The sequence below is a fragment of the Phoxinus phoxinus genome, assembly GCF_949152265.1.
Source record: "Phoxinus phoxinus genome assembly, chromosome: 10".
In the NCBI taxonomy this organism is placed as follows: domain Eukaryota; kingdom Metazoa; phylum Chordata; class Actinopteri; order Cypriniformes; family Leuciscidae; genus Phoxinus; species Phoxinus phoxinus.
In genome coordinates, this window is record NC_136885.1 from 6,354,580 (window position 1) to 6,371,949 (window position 17,370).

General features: G+C 40.6%; 1 protein-coding gene across 1 annotated transcript in view; it reads left to right on the plus strand.

Moving 5' to 3' along the window:
• The first annotated feature begins 3,002 nt into the window (after positions 1 to 3,002).
• Positions 3,003 to 17,370, plus strand: part of LOC307005103 (plectin-like) — a 107,591-nt gene continuing 93,223 nt past the window's right edge. Inside the window, 1 exon segment of the mRNA XM_079624915.1 lies at positions 3,003 to 7,338. Coding sequence (XP_079481041.1) covers positions 3,321 to 7,338 — 4,018 coding nt within the window. The 5' untranslated portion in view covers positions 3,003 to 3,320.

Below are 17,370 nucleotides of genomic sequence, written 5' to 3' on the forward strand. Positions count from 1 at the left end.
GATTCTCTGTTTTAACTAGTTTTAGAGACTAAATTAAAAAGAAAAACTACTTGTTGACTTTAATGTTAGCAGATATGTGGTTGGATAGTGCAGTGTGTGTACCTAAGAGAGGCTGTTTGTAGGTGTTTGTTCTTTGTTCTCAGGTTGATTTGCATTCTGCATCATTATTGCAAATCATATTCAACTGTTCATTCAGCAGATCTGAAGAGTATTCAGTTTAGATTCTTCAGAAGATGAGCTGAATATAAATCATAAACATCCATGCAAAACAAAGATGAGGCTTCCGAAGCCCTGAAGTGACAAATTCTCGTGTGGCACTCATCTGTTTAATGCATCTTCCAGTCATATCTGGTTTCATTCACGTCTCATCAGAATTTGCATCTCTTTTAGGACTGTAAGTGACTGAAGAAGTCATTCGAAAGTTGAAAATGAAATTTAATATGAATATACAAAAAAAAAAGTGAGAATGTCTTTAATTATATCCCAGCTGACAGGTCTATGTTGCCTCGGACACATGCAAAACTGACTTCTGGGGCATGTCGACCTTTGTCAGCAGGCTGAGGGAGGAAGGCACGTGTTTCTGAGCCCCAGTGAACACTTTACAGTGGGAAGAGTGCCAGATAATGTCTATTCTGGGCAAACTGGGATCACTCACAAAGAGCTGAAGTGATCCAAATGGAGAGCTGGATTCTTCAATAAATTATATTACTAGGTGACCTCGAATTCATTCTCCCGCCTCTTTATCGCTTATCTTCATTTCATGTACTGTACACGGTTTTTCAAAACTGTTACACATTTTGAAATCAGTCACGTGTGAATCTGAGCTCTAAGCACCTCTGATGACTCACATGGGAATAATTGAGGAAACAAATGATCAGTGAATCACCACTACTTATTCAGTATGAAGAAATTTGACTTCTGGAGGATCTTATTTTTTTGTCAGAGTAGAGGCTATGGTTAATATGTTTATGTGTATTTAATAATTCACTGATTACCCATAGATTGATTAATAACAGTCTTCAACTAATGAAGCCTTTCAAACAAACTTTTTTGTCCAACTGGAAAGAAGTTCTGAATGTATACAATTTTGTGTTGTAAAATGGAGTACCGGTAAATCTTTTTAATGTCTTAGCTTCAATCGTTTATAAAACCATTACATTGGACTGATTTTTGACAAACAACCAAGCAAGAAAAAAGATAAAAAAGTAAAAAATCCTTTATTGCTCTTTCTAGGTCTGTGTTAAAAATTATCAATTATTATCAGCTATTAGTTAATCACATTTTAAATAACATACTACTGGTAAATTGTTTGGTGTCGGTTATGTTTAAAAACATTTATTTTTTAAAGAAGTCTCTTCTGCTCACCAAGACTGCATTTATTTAATAAAAAAAATATACAGAAAAAACAGTAATATTGTAAAATATAATTACAATGTAAAATAAATATTCATTTAAATGTTTAGAGCAAAAAAATGTTTTATCGAAATCGTTTATATATTATAAATGACTTTCACTTGATCAATTTATTGCATCTTAATATAATTATGAATTTCTTTTAAAAAGTAGATGACTTTAATGAGTGCATAATATGAATCACATCATATGCACAGATATTCCCAGACAGCGTTCATCTGTGCTGATCATGACAGAGAGGTTGTTTAAGAGTGCTGTGATGTCCCGCACAGCTGCCCACAAGTTATTTTCATGGCGTTGGAGCGACGTGAAAGAGGATATTTGAGTTTCCCGGAACTGACACACTGTCTGACTGTTTCCATGGTGATTAAAACAAAAACATTTTCCGTTTGAGGTATGAGCATGGCATATCCCTACCATTTATTCCAACCAGATACACTCAGAAAACTGGTAATTGCAGTGGTCATTAAGAAGCATATTCAGTTTTTCCAGAAGGCATTAGAGACAATCGGTGCAACTCTACACTCTCACTGCTTCTGCTCTCTGTATCTGCATCTGTCTGTGTCTATCCCTGTCCTACTCCCTCAAAATCAGACACCATGTTCATGGTTCTTTTGAAAGGTTAGCAGCAAAGCATGATTCTTTATTTAGTAGACTCTCTCATAGGAAACTCAAATTCAACCGCTATATTGAGATTGAGATATATAGAGCCCTAAATGAATTCTTCATCCGTTCTTTCAAACTGTTGCATCACATGATGTAAAATGGATTTTGCTGTATAGAAATATACAAATGTGTCCGTATGCAAAACATTATCAGCTACTCATTTGAAATTAGCTTGTTTAAAACAAGCTAAACAGTAACATGTGTTCTTCTGCCTGCTTATTTTTTCTGCATGTGATTGCGCTTATAATAACGTGCTTTTAGTGTACTTTTCCATTTGAGTCCCTGCTGTCTCATACTTTCTTCCTGTGCAGTATCTGCTCTGATTCATCAGTTATGCCAGCCATTCATGTTCAAATGTTCTTTGTCAACCTATTAATCACAAAACCAAAGGTCTTGCTGTAAGGAATTTTCAAAAGAATTCAAGTGTTTCTAGGGAAAAAGGAGTGTCCCGTCACACGATCTGAAGTGTGTAAACCCTGGTTGCCTAAGGTATTATTAACTGTATCTTTCACCTATTGGATGACTAACGTGAAGGGTGTCTCCTTTTCTCAAACCTAGCTTCTCATTGACCAATCTACTCTCGGAGATGGTCCAACATACCCCGGGGGTGTGTAACTTGTGCTGTGCACCACTGTGGGTGGTTCCTAGACAGTGCAGCACATGCCTCAATGAGACATAGGTGTGCTGAACGAGCACTTCTTCTTTTCTTCTTCCATTTTTAGAGTTCTATTTTTGCTTCCTACACTTTTGGCAATTACCTTTGCAAGTGTTTACATCAAGCCATTCACAACTGTTAAGAGTCTGTCGACCAGGCAGTTTGATTTTAGCAGTTTCTTCCTTGCTCGAGCGAGGTAGGAGGGGCCGACTGGATCATAGTACTCTCTCTCTCTCTTTCTCTTTTACACACACCCCCTCTCATTGCAGCTCTGCCAGTTCAGACTATGCTCACTTCCAAGGAAGGCTGAGTGAAGGAGAGAACAGTTTTCCTTTTCTAAGTTTTTCCTTTGCCTCTGAGAAAGTTTGAGAAGAAAGAAGAAACCCTTTTGATGAGGAAGGAAGTTAGCTAAACAACAACGGACAAACAGGTTGTATTTATTTTTAGCGTCTTTTTTGATTGAATTGGCAGCACGTGGCAGCAGGCTCTGCCACAGGACCCTGGAGAGTGAGGTCATTCAGTGATTTGTTCTTCTTTGGCAAAGCTGTTCCTGTTTACTCAGACGCTGCAAGACTAAGGAAGCACAATGGTTGCTGGAATGGTAATGCCCCTTGACAACCTGAAGGCCATCTATGAGCGGCTGTTTCGGGATGGCGTCATGGTGGCCAAGAAAGACAAGCGCCCTCAGACCATGCACCCTGAGATTTCTGGTGTGGGAAACCTGCAGGTGTTAAGAGCCATGGGCTCGCTGAAATCCAGGGGATATGTAAGGGAGACCTTTACGTGGAAGCATTTCTACTGGTACCTTACTAATACAGGGATTGTATACTTGCGTGATTACCTACATCTGCCTCCAGAGATTGTGCCCACTCCTCTACAGAGAGTACGACGGCCAGCTGCCACTCTGGCCATCGCCCGCAAGGCGGACGGGGTTCAATCTGTTGAGGGGCCAACTTCTTATGTTCCCAAACCCGGCAAAATGGGTGCAGAAAAACAAGAGGCTTTAATGGATCGACAGGGGTACCGTCGCAAAACAACAAGCATGGATGAACCTGAAATGACTGAATCCAATGACAGAACACCAAGATTTAGAGGTCGCCCAATGGCTAGCAGTCAGATCAAACCCAGAGGATCATGGGAATCCAAAGAGCAGCCAATGCTTTCTGATTCTCGTGATTACACCAAAGAGATGGAACCAAGTGCTAGGAGGAAGGTTGCAATGCATTCAGTCTCTCATATGCCTTCTATTGAAACTCGTCATGCTAAGCCAGTTGAACAGGAAAAGATGGTGGAATGCACCAAGACAGGATTCGTTCAGAAACCTCTAAAGGCTAATTTGAGCCCAGATTTGTCAACGCTGAGGGCAACAGCAGTGGAATCCACTTTGAATTCTGTTCATACTGAAGTAGCCAAAGAAAAGCCAAAAGAAGTGCCTATCAAGGTCTCTCATGAAACAACATCCACAGCAACTGACAATAGCAAAACCGCCAGGGATGCTCGTCGTCCTACTCCTTCAAAACCGAAGGTGGAGAAAACACAGAAACCCCTTGTGGTGAAAAATATGCAGGAGGTGTCAACGGTTTCATCAGCGGAGGGAACAATTGCAGTGGAATCCTCTGTGTTTTCTGTCCACACTGAAGCAGTCAAAGAAAAGCCCAAGGAAGAGGTGTTTATGAAGGTCTCCCAGCAAACCACATCCACTGTAATAGTTGATAGCAAAACAGCTAAGGATGCTCCTCATTCTGCTCTATCAAAACCAAAAGAGGAGAAAATGCAGAAAACCACATTAACCAAACATGTGCAGGATATACCAATTGTTTCGTCAGTGGGGACAGTGGTGGCAACAGCAGTGGGATCCTCTGTTTTTTCTGTTTCTGCTGAAGCAGTCAAAGAAAAGCCCAAGGAAGAGGTGTTTATGAAGGTATCCCAGCAAACCACACCCACTGTAATAGGTGATGGCAAAACAACTAAGGATGTTCCCCAACATACTCCCTCAAAACCCAAGGTGGAGAAAATACAGAAAACTATTGTTGCCAAAAATGTGCTGGATGTTTCAAATGTTTCATCAGCAGTGGGCGCGATAGCAGAATGTGCTGATGCAGCAAAAGAAAAGCCCATGGAAGAGGGGTTTATTAAGGTCTCTAAGAAAACCACATCCACAGTAGCAGATCATAGCAAAATGGCTAAAGATGCTCTTCATCCAATTACATCAGAACCAAATGTGGAGAAAACACAGAAAACACTGGTGACAAACAAATTACAGGATGTGTCAACTGTTTCATCAGTAGTGGAGACAACTGTAGTGAAGTCCTCTGTGCTTTCTGTTTCTACTGAAACAGTCAAAGAAATACCAAAGGACGAAGTCTGTGTCATTGTCTCACAGAAAACCACATTCAAAGGTGATAACAAAATAGGTGAGGATGCTCCTGGTCCTACTCTCTCAAAACCAAAAGCGGAGAAAACCTTTGTGACCAAAAATGTGCAAGGTGGCACGATTGTTTCAACAGCAGTGGAGACAATTACAGTGAAATCCTCTGTGTCTTTAGTTTCTAATGAAACAGTCAAAGAAAAGCCCAAGGAAGAATTATTTGTCAGCGTCTCTCAAGACACCACATCCAAAGGTGATAGTAAAGAGGAAAAGTATGCTCCACATCATACTCCATCAAAACTAGAGAAAAAGCAGAAAGCCACAAAGACCAAAAATATATCAACAGTGGAGGCAACAGCAGTGGACTCCCCAGTATTTTCTGTCGCTGATGAAGCAGTTAACGAAGAGCCCAAAAAAGAGGCATTTGTAAAGGTCCCTCAAGAAACCACGTTTACAGTATCTGACGATATCAAAATTGCTAAGGATGTTCATACTCCATCAAAATCAAAAGTGGAGAAAACAAAGAAATCCAAAAAGACCAAAAATGTGCAGGATATAACAACCGTGGAGGCAACAGCAGTGGAATCCTCCACATTTTCTGTCTGTACTGAAGCAGTCAACAAAGAGCCTAAAAAAGAAGTGTGCTTTAATATTTCTGATAAAACCACATCCACAATTGGGAGCAAAATGGACAAGGATGCCCCTTGTCCTACTCCATCAAAGCCAAAAGTGGAGAAAACGCAGAAAACCCCAAAGTTAAAAAATGTGCAAGAACAACCAATCAAGAACGAAAAAGCAGATGAGACCTCCATTGCACCACATCATGTGCCTGCTGCTAATGTGGATGAGGTGAAGTCAAATACCTCTGTTAGCTCTCAGGTGCCTGTCAAATCTCTAGAATCAGCAATGCCACTCCTGCCGAAGAAAGAAGAAAATTCGGCAAAACAAATTGCTGAAAAGAAATCAGAGATTAATCTACCACGGCAAACTTTTGAGCTTTCTGTAGAGGAGAAGTCAGCCATCACAGCATCTAGTACTGTTCAAATGACTGATAAGCAACATAGAGTACTTGGTTCCCAAAAAACAAAGGAATCCCAAGAAGCATCTAAAGATGATAACACTAGTCCTTTAAAAGTTCATGAAAAGGTTGAGATTCCTAATGCTATTTCTACTGCTGAGGTTAAGGCAGAGGTTAAAGGTCACAAACCTGATCTCAGCCCTAAATCTCAGTCCCCAGCTAAAGGTGCTGAAGTGAAGATTACCACAGCTGTCTCCAGCAAGACTTCAGAAGTAGTTGTGCAAACTTTGAAATCAAACACAGAGACACCAAAACAAATTGATTATGTGCAACAAAAGTCATTACAAGCTAAACAGACTGAGGAACCTGCAGTCACAGAAGAGGCCAAAGTTTCAAAAGACAGGGATACAGAGGACGTATCAAAGCCTTCAAAAGGAAAGAAGAAGAAGCAGAAATCTTCAAACAAAACTCCTGCTGTAAAACAGGTCCCTCCACCGATACCTGAGACAAAAATGACAGAGGTAAAGACAACAGCCCAGGATGCAGATCAGGTTGAGGGCCCTGAGCAAGTTGCAACAAATGACTCTGCAAAGACATCCCCTGAAGGAATGCATGCTGTGGAGAGCATGCAGCCAACAGCTGTACAGAATGAGGCCCCGGTTCACAAAGGGGAGGTGGAGCCTGCTCAGCCCTTGGCTGAAAAACGGGAGGTTCTGAGAGGAAAAACATCCTCCTCGCAGAGACAGTGGGAAGCACCGGCAGCCTCAGCGTCAGCAGCAACAGCAGCCTCAGCCCAGCTCACCCCCCTCCCTAAACAAGGGGAACCTCCCAGCGTTGCACAACACACGGCTGCTCCTGACACACAGCAGAGCTCAGAGAAGCAGAACAGGTTATTGGCTAGCAAGGCCCCTACACAGCCTGTCATCACTGGACCCCTTCCTGCCAACGTGATCACCTGCGACGTGCAGAAGCAGCCCACGGACGACGCCATGCGGAAGAAGATCGTTGTGGTCGAGGAAGTGATTGAAGTGCAACAGATTGCCAGTCCTGTTGCGGGACAACCTGCTACACCCTCACTGACAGAGGTTGCAGGAGATGATTTGGACTATGATGTCTTAGAAGAACTGGCCATAGAGCGTGGCCTCCTGTCGGATGAAGAGACTTGGGATCATTCACTACAAGAGCCAGAAGGCAAATCCTTCCCCAACTTCCTTGAAGGTATGAGTCCTTTTTCAGTTCTATCACTCTGTTTCAAATGTGCTTTGATGTCTGTAGCACTGCTCCGGTTTTCATCCTTATTTGCTGTGTGGGAGGTTCAAGGTGACTGTTGTAGTGCCGGAATAGTTGTGCTGTTATTAGACTCTGTTGGGCATGCTTTTCTTGAGTGGTGTGTAACTTTATATGCATGATATTTGAGTGAATAATGCCTGAGCTTAATATTTATTGAATGAAACACAAGTGCATTTATAGGCTTTCAAGATTTGTGCAGAGAAGCTTATACTACTTCACAATTAAAAAAATATATATTCTGCAATGCAGGCCGTTTAAAATCAAATTAGCTTGTATAAAGATATGGGCAGTATCAACAACTGTGGAACCTCTTTCAAAATGTTTTGTCTATGCAACAATGCACATCTTTTTGTAGCTGTATTTATTCAACCTTCCTAGTTTATCACTGTTTCTTTCCACATGCACAAATCTGGGCATACTTGCTTCCAGTTATTTCGAAAAAATTATCCTCTCACAGTGATTCACACCACACCCACACCCACACCCAAAGCATCAAATTATGCGTGCAATGTTTTGCAACCACCCTTTTGCTATGCTACATTTTGGGACTAGCTAGTGATTTTGTTACAAGGTTTCCTTCTTCAAGGGGAATACCAGACTGCTGGTAATGAGTAGTTAAGTAGCACTGTGTTTCTGACAATACAATGTTTGGAGTCAGTTCTCCCCTCCCTGTAGCCAAACACGACTCATATAGTCATGAAACAACAAAATCAATGCTGTGTTTAGAGGATCCTGTGTGCCACTCTTGCAGGAAGCACGTGTGTTTGGTTGTTTCCTCTAGATTGTCTCTGGTTTCCAGTGGTCAACTATTAGCTGGAGACTTCTGCTTTGCCGCTTTGTGTATTATGTAATGGGGCATACCACAGAGTAGATGGAGTCGTCCATCCCAAATTCCAAAGTTTGTCTTTCTCCCCTATTGCTCTGGAATGTGCGCTGCTGTTGCCTTTGTTGTTGTTTATATAGTTGTGCATTTCAGTTGATGCTTGTACACTTTAAATGCAAAGACATTAAATGTAACCATTGATTTGTTTCCTTTTTTTACTGGAACAATCTACTATTGTAGATTTCTCACAGTTAAGTTTTGCACAATCTAATGGGTGCGTTTAGTAGGTGAATCACAGGAAAGATCCAAAAACAATTAGCCTTTTGTTTGAAGGTTTTTGTTAGTCACTTCATCATGACAGGCCTTTTAGGAATCCGCAGCTCCTGATTTCCAACCAAACACAATTGGATTTGAAAAAGGAAAAAGCATTTATACAATATTATGCTCAGACTAACTAACTCAAGTCAGATGTGCTTGAGGTTACATGAGAGATCTCTGTAATTTTATGCTGCCCCCTACTGCATCACTAAAGACCTGGCTATAGAAAATAACCTCTCCCTCTGTAACACTTTCAGATGAAACTTTTTAATAGGAGCTCAGTGACTTAGTTGTTTAGTGAAATTTTAGCCTACAGCTAGGACATAATGTATTTATTGTGCCAAGCACCTTTTTGTTCTTCTGTAATGGTCTAGAAGCAATGCTTTATTCATTAGCAATCCTCCAGTTATCCGCTGGACATGTATGAACAGAAGTTTGAGACTGAGTTCTCTGTTCAAGCAGAAATGTGTTGTGCAAGTTTGTATTTCTGTCCGCCTCCACCATGAATTCCTGCATGTTTTTGATGTTGTGACAGGCGCTCTGATCGTGATGTTCTCAATGCCATGTGATTGTGGTGCAGTCCATGAGTCATCCAGTGAATTCAGAGAGCCAAATGAATCTGACCTTTAAGAAGTCTTATCAGACACATTCTGTGGCTGTCTGGTGTTGTGATATCCATAACTGGCCATTCGCTCTTGTGAAATTAGACATTTTGTATGGATGGGTCCATGTTCTGGGTATAGAGGGAATTCGGGCTAGTTGCCATACTTTTTACTCCATTGATTTTTTTTCTCAGTTTAGGGTTGTTATTTTTTTTATTCAATTTCTGTTTAGGCCCAAATAGCGAGCATACCATCCTAATTAACCAGTCAGATTAACATCTTAAAAGTTCTACAGTAACAGCTTTTTAAAAAATATAATATTGGAATTTTGTATGTATAAGGCATAATGTTTATAACGTATTTAAACTGACGTATAACGTATCTGGTTAACATCCAATGCTAAAGATTCCACACAATCTTATTAATCTAGGTTGTCTTTATAAATACAATATTATTTATTGTTAACTCATAATGTATTAGAAAGTTAAAGTAAGTTACTCTTCATGTAAAAAAAAAGTATATTAGTAGAAATATTATTAATGTTAAATGTATTACTCATTATGAATGTATTGCAATTGGATATGAACACAAAATATTATATTTACTGATAGTTTCCTCATGTGAAAACTAGCTGCACACTCCTCTACCTCTTGTTTGTTTAATATTGTGTTACACCTGGTAACATTATGTCCCTGTAGTTAGCTATGTTAACAATAATAAACCCATCAAACGATATCAACTTTCTAAATTAGGAAAACTAAGCGAGTGCTCTGATAAAAAGCCTTGTCTTTTGCCTTGACCAGTTTTTCCAAAAAAAAAAAAAAAAGTATCTGTCTCAGATCTCATCATGCCTTAATAAACCACCTGTGCTTCTACTGACAGTAATATATGAAAGATTTATGACACATTCCTCTGAAATAGCAGTTGTTTTGATATCACATGAGTCTTTTCTGTCTGCAAGGTTAAAATGTCCCAAGGTGAATCTATAATGACACACAATAACTCATATTTGAGTTCTCTGCCAGGAACGGATTTTCCTCGATGTTTTGTCCGTACAGTAATTTTCTTGTTTCAATGGCTGATACACTGTCTTCAAAGTTAAACAAAACGAATTATTGAAAGACTGAAAAAGTATTTTCTTGTAAAGCATACTGTTTCAGTCTTTTAGCTTCAAAATTTCACGTTTAATTCAATGTGTTACTTGCACTCGCCGCCAGTAAATGTCACATATAATTACAAAGCAAATCCAACACCAATTTTTTTTTTTTTCAGTTTACAACCGGGATCACTGACTTTATGCTACTGACACCTACAGGTGTGGATGCAGCATCAGTGGAAAGCAACTTTGTTTGTGTGTTGGTGCAAGTGCAGGATATTTTCAGGCGCATTTAATTCATGATTATTTTGAGATTATAAGTGTCTGATAATAAGGTCCTATCGAAATAAAGTATTTAATTGGTACTTAGATTTCTGACCCACCCTATGAGGAATAAAACTTCAAGGCTTCTGATGTGAGTCATTTTCATGTGAGTGTACATCCGTTTAAATATACTTGTCAAAAAAGGTGACACTCATATTTAGACCCATTTGTAATGTATTAAACAGCCTCAGTGGAGTCAGACTGGGACTGATGACTAGATTTGCTCAGTCAATGATGATCTCATTTTACAAATAGTTCCCATGCCAATTCCTGCTAATTAGATGCCTTCAAATACTGTATTTAATCACGGTCATAAGGGCTTTAAACATGAAAATGAAATCAACACTCTGTCAACGACGCCATAATTCACAATGCCATATGCTAATTTCAGTGTATTGTAAAACTCTGCTATATTTAGCATACGTCTGGCTTCATGGGTGGTCTCTAAAGAGTCATGATATGGCACAAGAGAGAGGCTGAGATTTCCAGTCATGCCAGGCTTCCCATTACCACATTCCATATTTCAATGGAAAAATACTAACCCATGGCACTCGTGTGCTTGAAGGTCTGGGTTTGAAAAATGTCCAGCATTGTGCAATATATTCCAGAAGAAATGGAGTTTTTGGTCTATAGAAATGGGATTTATTTTATTTTATTTTAATTTATTTACTTTTTTTTTGGTAGATGAAAAATTTTTATTTGGTAGATTTGGTAGATGCTTTTGTCTGAAGCGACTTACATTGCATTCAAGCATATAAAAGTATATACTTAAGTGTAAACTGAATGTATTTTTGTCTGAAACTTAATTGCATGTTAGTTACAATCAAATGAAAATGCATTATAGTGTAAAGTTATATTAAATGCAATTAGTTGAATTTGGCACATTTACAGTAAGTAGGACTTAAGTACCGGTATACATTTGTGCTTTGAATGTACTGACAAGCATTTATGGTGAATTAAAATATTATTTAATGTAATTTCTATTTAGAAAAATCTTAAGTGACTTGCCTGGTTAAATAAAGGCTATACATATTTGTAAAGCAGTATATTAAATAAGTATATTTAAAATATATTAACGTTAAATGTAATATTGTATAACACTACAGTTTATTCAATATAAAAATAAGGGTGTTAAGAAACAGTTGTGAAAGTGTAATCTCTTTAAAGGGATAGTTCACTTTAAAATAAAAATTCTGTCATCATATACTCACCCTCAAGTTGTTTCAAACCTGTATGAATTTATTTTATGAATTTCTGTATGAAGATATTTAGAAGAATGTCAGTAACCAGACAGTTTCTGGGTCCCATTGACTTCCATAGTAGGACAAGAATATACTATGAAAGTCTATGATGACAGAATTTTCATTTTAAAGTGAACTATTCCTTCAAGTACAGTTTAAGAACATTTAATACAATTAAGCGCACTTCTTTTTCACAAGGGCTCATTGTATCGGATCTTTTTGTGCCAATTATTCCTCACAAACTTAAAGAAACGGGTGTCTTGGTGTAGGGTAAAGCTGAGACTGTGATGCAATATCATAGAATAACTCTATCATCATCCAGGGACAAGCTGGCCTCCGCGGGTTTCATCAGTTTCTAACTGTGCCAGTGTGAGCAACTTGTCCGGCATGATATTTATATCCACAGTGAGCTCTCCACTCACAGTCCCCGCTCGCCCCCCACCCCGACCCCTCAGCCTCCGCCCACCTAATGGCAAAGCCACCGGGAGCAGGGCTGACATGTCCCAACAGCAGGCATGGCCCGTCAAAAATAAGAAAGGCACAGTGCCGACCAAACAAACGGAGACTCTTTTCTTTGACTTTATTGGCACGCTCTTGCTCTGGTTGTCTGCCGTTGCTGCTCCACAAACTTCATGAAGATCATACCTGGTAGGTCAGATGATCAAGATTGTGTGTCTTTTTCTGTGTGTTTGACTGCACGTGCGGTCGATGTGTGAGAGGAAACGTTCTGTGTTGACATACGCAGATGCTTCCTCTAAATCCAGATTTAAAAACTCTCACTTCTTCAGTTATCTGTGATGTGTTTTAGTTTTGGATGATTAGTTTTTCTCGTCCCACATTGGATGCGGTGTGAGCGCTCTCATCTTCCTCCAGCTTACCTGGAGGAGTTAGCGCTGGCCAGGTCAGACGGACGGATGTATCGCGGTAAAGAGGGCGGGCGGGTAGAAAAACAGGTCGAGAGTTGTATTTCAGAAGGAAATTCTCTGTGTCTACATGGGAATGCGAGGTGTCCCATACATGCGCTATTTTTGAGAGCTGTAATAAAGCTTCCACCTGTTTGGCAGTCTTGAAGCGGGCTTCTCCCACACGGTAATAATAGAGAGCGTCGGATACAGCGGAAATGTAGCGGAAATCCAACGTTGCTTTGGTTTCAAAACATAATAGTAAAGAATTGTTTAGCTTTGTGGCCAGCATCTACTGTATGTCAAGATATGTTTGTAAAAACACAACCAAAAGTGTGTACGTACGTTAATGGACTTACTATCGAACCGCTTTCCAGTGTAAATGTCATCAATCAACAGCATACAAGTGTTATTAATGGTGCTTGCCTATAGGCAAAGCAACATTAGTGTTATCTTGCATACTTATTATTAATGGTGCTTGCCTATAGGCAAAGCAACATTAGTGTTATTGCTCATACTTATTATTATTCTTCTGTTTCTTCTTCTTTTTATTCTGGACAAAGTTTGGCGCGAAACTCGCCCCGCACCGTTTGTCACAGACCCCTGAGTGAGGTGTCAAAACGACCGGCTCATTGAGGAGAGGTGTGCTATATCTTTTCTAAGCGATCGGGTGTACGATGTTCGCACAGCGGACGAAAAAGCGGCCAAAAAAGTCCCATTGACTTAACATTGCGGAATTTTCAGAAATTCAAATCCCAACTGTCATTTTTCACACACACAGACACAAAGGGCCTGACACCCCTGCATGTCTCCCCCTCTCTCTCCCTCAGAGGATTTATATTATCCAGCAGCCAATAAGTAATGGCCTAAAATCTTCATAGCCACACCATAGCAACCAGTTACAGCACCCTAGCAACCATAGGCTATAGGCACGAGGCCGCAGGCCTCGTGCACTCATTATAATGCACTCGTTTAATAGAGATTTTAAATACTCTATAAAAACTCACTCATAGGCACGAGGCCGCAGGCCTCGTGCACTCATTATAATGCACTCGTTTAATAGAGATTTTAAATACTCTGCGGCCAAGTGCCTAACCTTAGCCCTAACCCCATAGTAACCATCTGTGAAAACTACCAACCACCTAGTAACACCATAGCAACCACCAAAAATACCTTAGCAACCGCCCTGAACACCCTAGCAACCGCCTAGAAATGTCCTAGCAATCACCCAAATACCCTAACAACCACCCAGAAAACCTTAGCAATTGCCTAGAAACCACCCGGAACACCCTAGCAACCACCCAAAATACCTTAGAACTCCCTAGCAACACCCTAGCAACCACCCATAACACCCTAACAACCACCCAAAATACCTCAGAACTCCCTAGCAACACCCTAGCAACCACTCAAAATACCTTAGAACACCCTAGCAACCACCCAAAATACCTTAGAACTCCCTAGCAACCACCCAAAATACCTTAGAACTCCCTAGCAACACCATAGCAACCATCCATAACACCCTAGCAACCACCCAGAACACCATAGTAACCACCCAGAACACCCTAGCAACCGCCTAGCAACACCCTAGCAACCACCCAGAACACCCTAGCAACCACCCGAACAACATGAATAAGCCATATCTCAGCAGCAGAACATCGTACAGACATGGTTGTTGGCTCGTATGCAATCATGTACCACACTCTAGCAACCGAGTGTCGAGTTTTGCCACTGCAAGCACCATTCACATTTTCTTCTGGAAATGTACGTTCTAGTTTTTTTTATTCTTATTATTCTGGACAAAGTTCGGCGCGAAACTCGCCCCGTACCGTTTGTCACAGACCCCTGAGTGAGGTGTCAAATCGACCGGCTCATTGAGGAGAGGTGTGCTATATCTTTTCTAAGCGATCGGGTGTACGATGTTCGCACAGCGGACGAAAAAGCGGCCAAAAAAGTCCCATTGACTTAACATTGCGGAATTTTCAGAAATTCAAATCCCAACTGTCATTTTTCACACACACAGACACAAAGGGCCTGACACCCCTGCATGTCTCCCCCTCTCTCTCCCTCAGAGGATTTATATTATCCAGCAGCCAATAAGTAATGGCCTAAAATCTTCATAGCCACACCATAGCAACCAGTTACAGCACCCTAGCAACCATAGGCTATAGGCACGAGGCCGCAGGCCTCGTGCACTCATTATAATGCACTCATTTAATAGAGATTTTAAATAATCTATAAAAACTCACTCATAGGCACGAGGCCGCAGGCCTCGTGCACTCATTATAATGCACTCGTTTAATAGAGATTTTAAATACTCTGCGGCCGAGTGCCTAACCTTAGCCCTAACCCCATAGTAACCATCTGTGGTGCCCTAGCAACCACCCCGAACACCCTAGCAACTGCCTAGCAACCGCCTAGCAACCACCCAGAACACCCTAGCAACCGCCTAGCAACCACCCAGAACACCCTATCAACCGCCTAGCAACCACCCAGAACACCCTAGCAACTGCCTAGCAACCACCCAGAACACCCTAGCAACCGCCTAGCAACCACCCAGAACACCCTATCAACCGCCTAGCAACCACCCAGAACACCCTAGCAACTGCCTAGCAACCACCCAGAACACCCTAGCAACCGCCTAGCAACCACCCAGAACACCCTAGCAACTGCCTAGCAACCTCCTAGCAACCACCCAGAACACCCTAGCACCCATCTCTCTCCCTCAGAGGATTTATATTATCCAGCAGCCAATAAGTAATGGCCTAAAATCCTCATAGCCACACCATAGCAACCAGTTACAGCACCCTAGCAACCATAAGCTATAGGCACGAGGCCGCAGGCCTCGTGCACTCATTATAATGCACTCGTTTAATAGAGATTTTCTCGTGCCTAACCTTAGCCCTAACCCCATAGTAACCATCTGTGGAGCCCTAGCAACCACCCTGAAGTCCCTAGCAACTGCCTAGCAACCGCCTAGAAACCACCCAGAACACCCTAGCAACCGCCTAGCAACCACCCAATACACCCTAGCAACCACCCATAACACCCTAGCAACCGCCTAGCAACCACCCAATACACCCTAGCAACCACTCAGAACACCCTAGCAACGACCCGAACAACATGAATAAGCCATATCTCAGCAGCAGAACATCGTACAGACATGGTTGTTGGCTCGTATGCAATCATGTACCACACTCTAGCAACCGAGTGTCGAGTTTTGCCACTGCAAGCACCATTCACATTTTCTTCTGGAAATGTACGTTCTAGTTTTAGTATTGCTATTATGTACTATTATTTTTGGCAACACTTTATTTCGATGGTCCGCTTTAGACTAATTACTATAACTTAACTACATGTACAACTACCAACCATTAGAGTATTAGTAGACTGTCTGCTCAATATCTTCTAACACTTTATTTTGATGCTCCCCAACAGACATTCAACTGACTATAAGTAACTTTGCAAGTACATGTCAACTTATTCTCCTAACCCGAACCCTAATGTAACAGTCTATTAATACTCTAATGAGAGTTAGTTGACATGGAGTTGCAAAGTTGCTTAAAGTCAGTTGAATGTTTAAAGTGGACCATCAAAATAGTGTAACCATATTTTTATATACTTCAGTTTTCATTTTAAATGTAGTTATATTATTTGCTTAAGTCATTTTTGTGTTTTTATTTCTGTTTACACTTAAAAAAATTCTGTTGTTTTAATCCATTTTTTAGTCAAATTTGGACAATTTCATAAAAAAATGTAATCCAATGGTTGGGTTTGTCCATATTTGACCCAAACATGGATTTAAACAACTCAGCATTTTTTTAAAGTGTAGCTGTCATTTATTTTAGTACTTCACCTTGAACATCAAGTTAACAACATTTGTTAAAGTGTTTTTGAAGTTAAAGTTTTCCATGTAATATTTATCATTTATTTAATATCAGCTTTATTTAGCAATTAAGAAACTTTTTTCATCTGTATAACAGCTGCTGTCAGTAGACCTTAAAATCAACATCATTTACAACCCAAGTGGGCGTTACATACCAGAATGGATCCAAATGGCTAGAGGGGGGTGAAAAATAAATAATTGTTGATGTCAACAAAAAGGCTCAGCTGTTTAAGAGGTGGAGTACGCTGGATTACAGAAGTGACTTTTGAATCGCATTCACTGATGAATTGTTCAAAATAAGACCAGAAACATGCGTTAAAGGAATAGTTCAGCCAAAAATGTATTTCATTTTATTTGATTAATTCAAAGGAACCGTATGTAAGATTGTGGCTAAAACTGGTACTGCAATCACTTTCAAATGACTGTAGAGCGGTGTATCCCCTCCCCTAACTCGAGGTTGCCAGATAGGCTGCAGGATCCAGCAGGAACGTCGGCTGCTACAAGGAGCTTCCAATGGCAAGACTAGAGCAGAGCTGGCAACCCGGATGCCAAAACACTACTGACTTCGTGATTGGTAGATAGGTGGAGGGTGGCGCATCAGGCCAAAACACAACATGACAACATCAGTTGAGGGCTGCAACTTCACTTTTAAATGACAATATCCTGGCCGGACTACTGTTGTCAGTGATGTAAGTGTTTGAAATGAACATGATTTCTTAATGTCTACTGACATATCAGCGCCATTTTATGATTCATTGAAATGCATTTCTT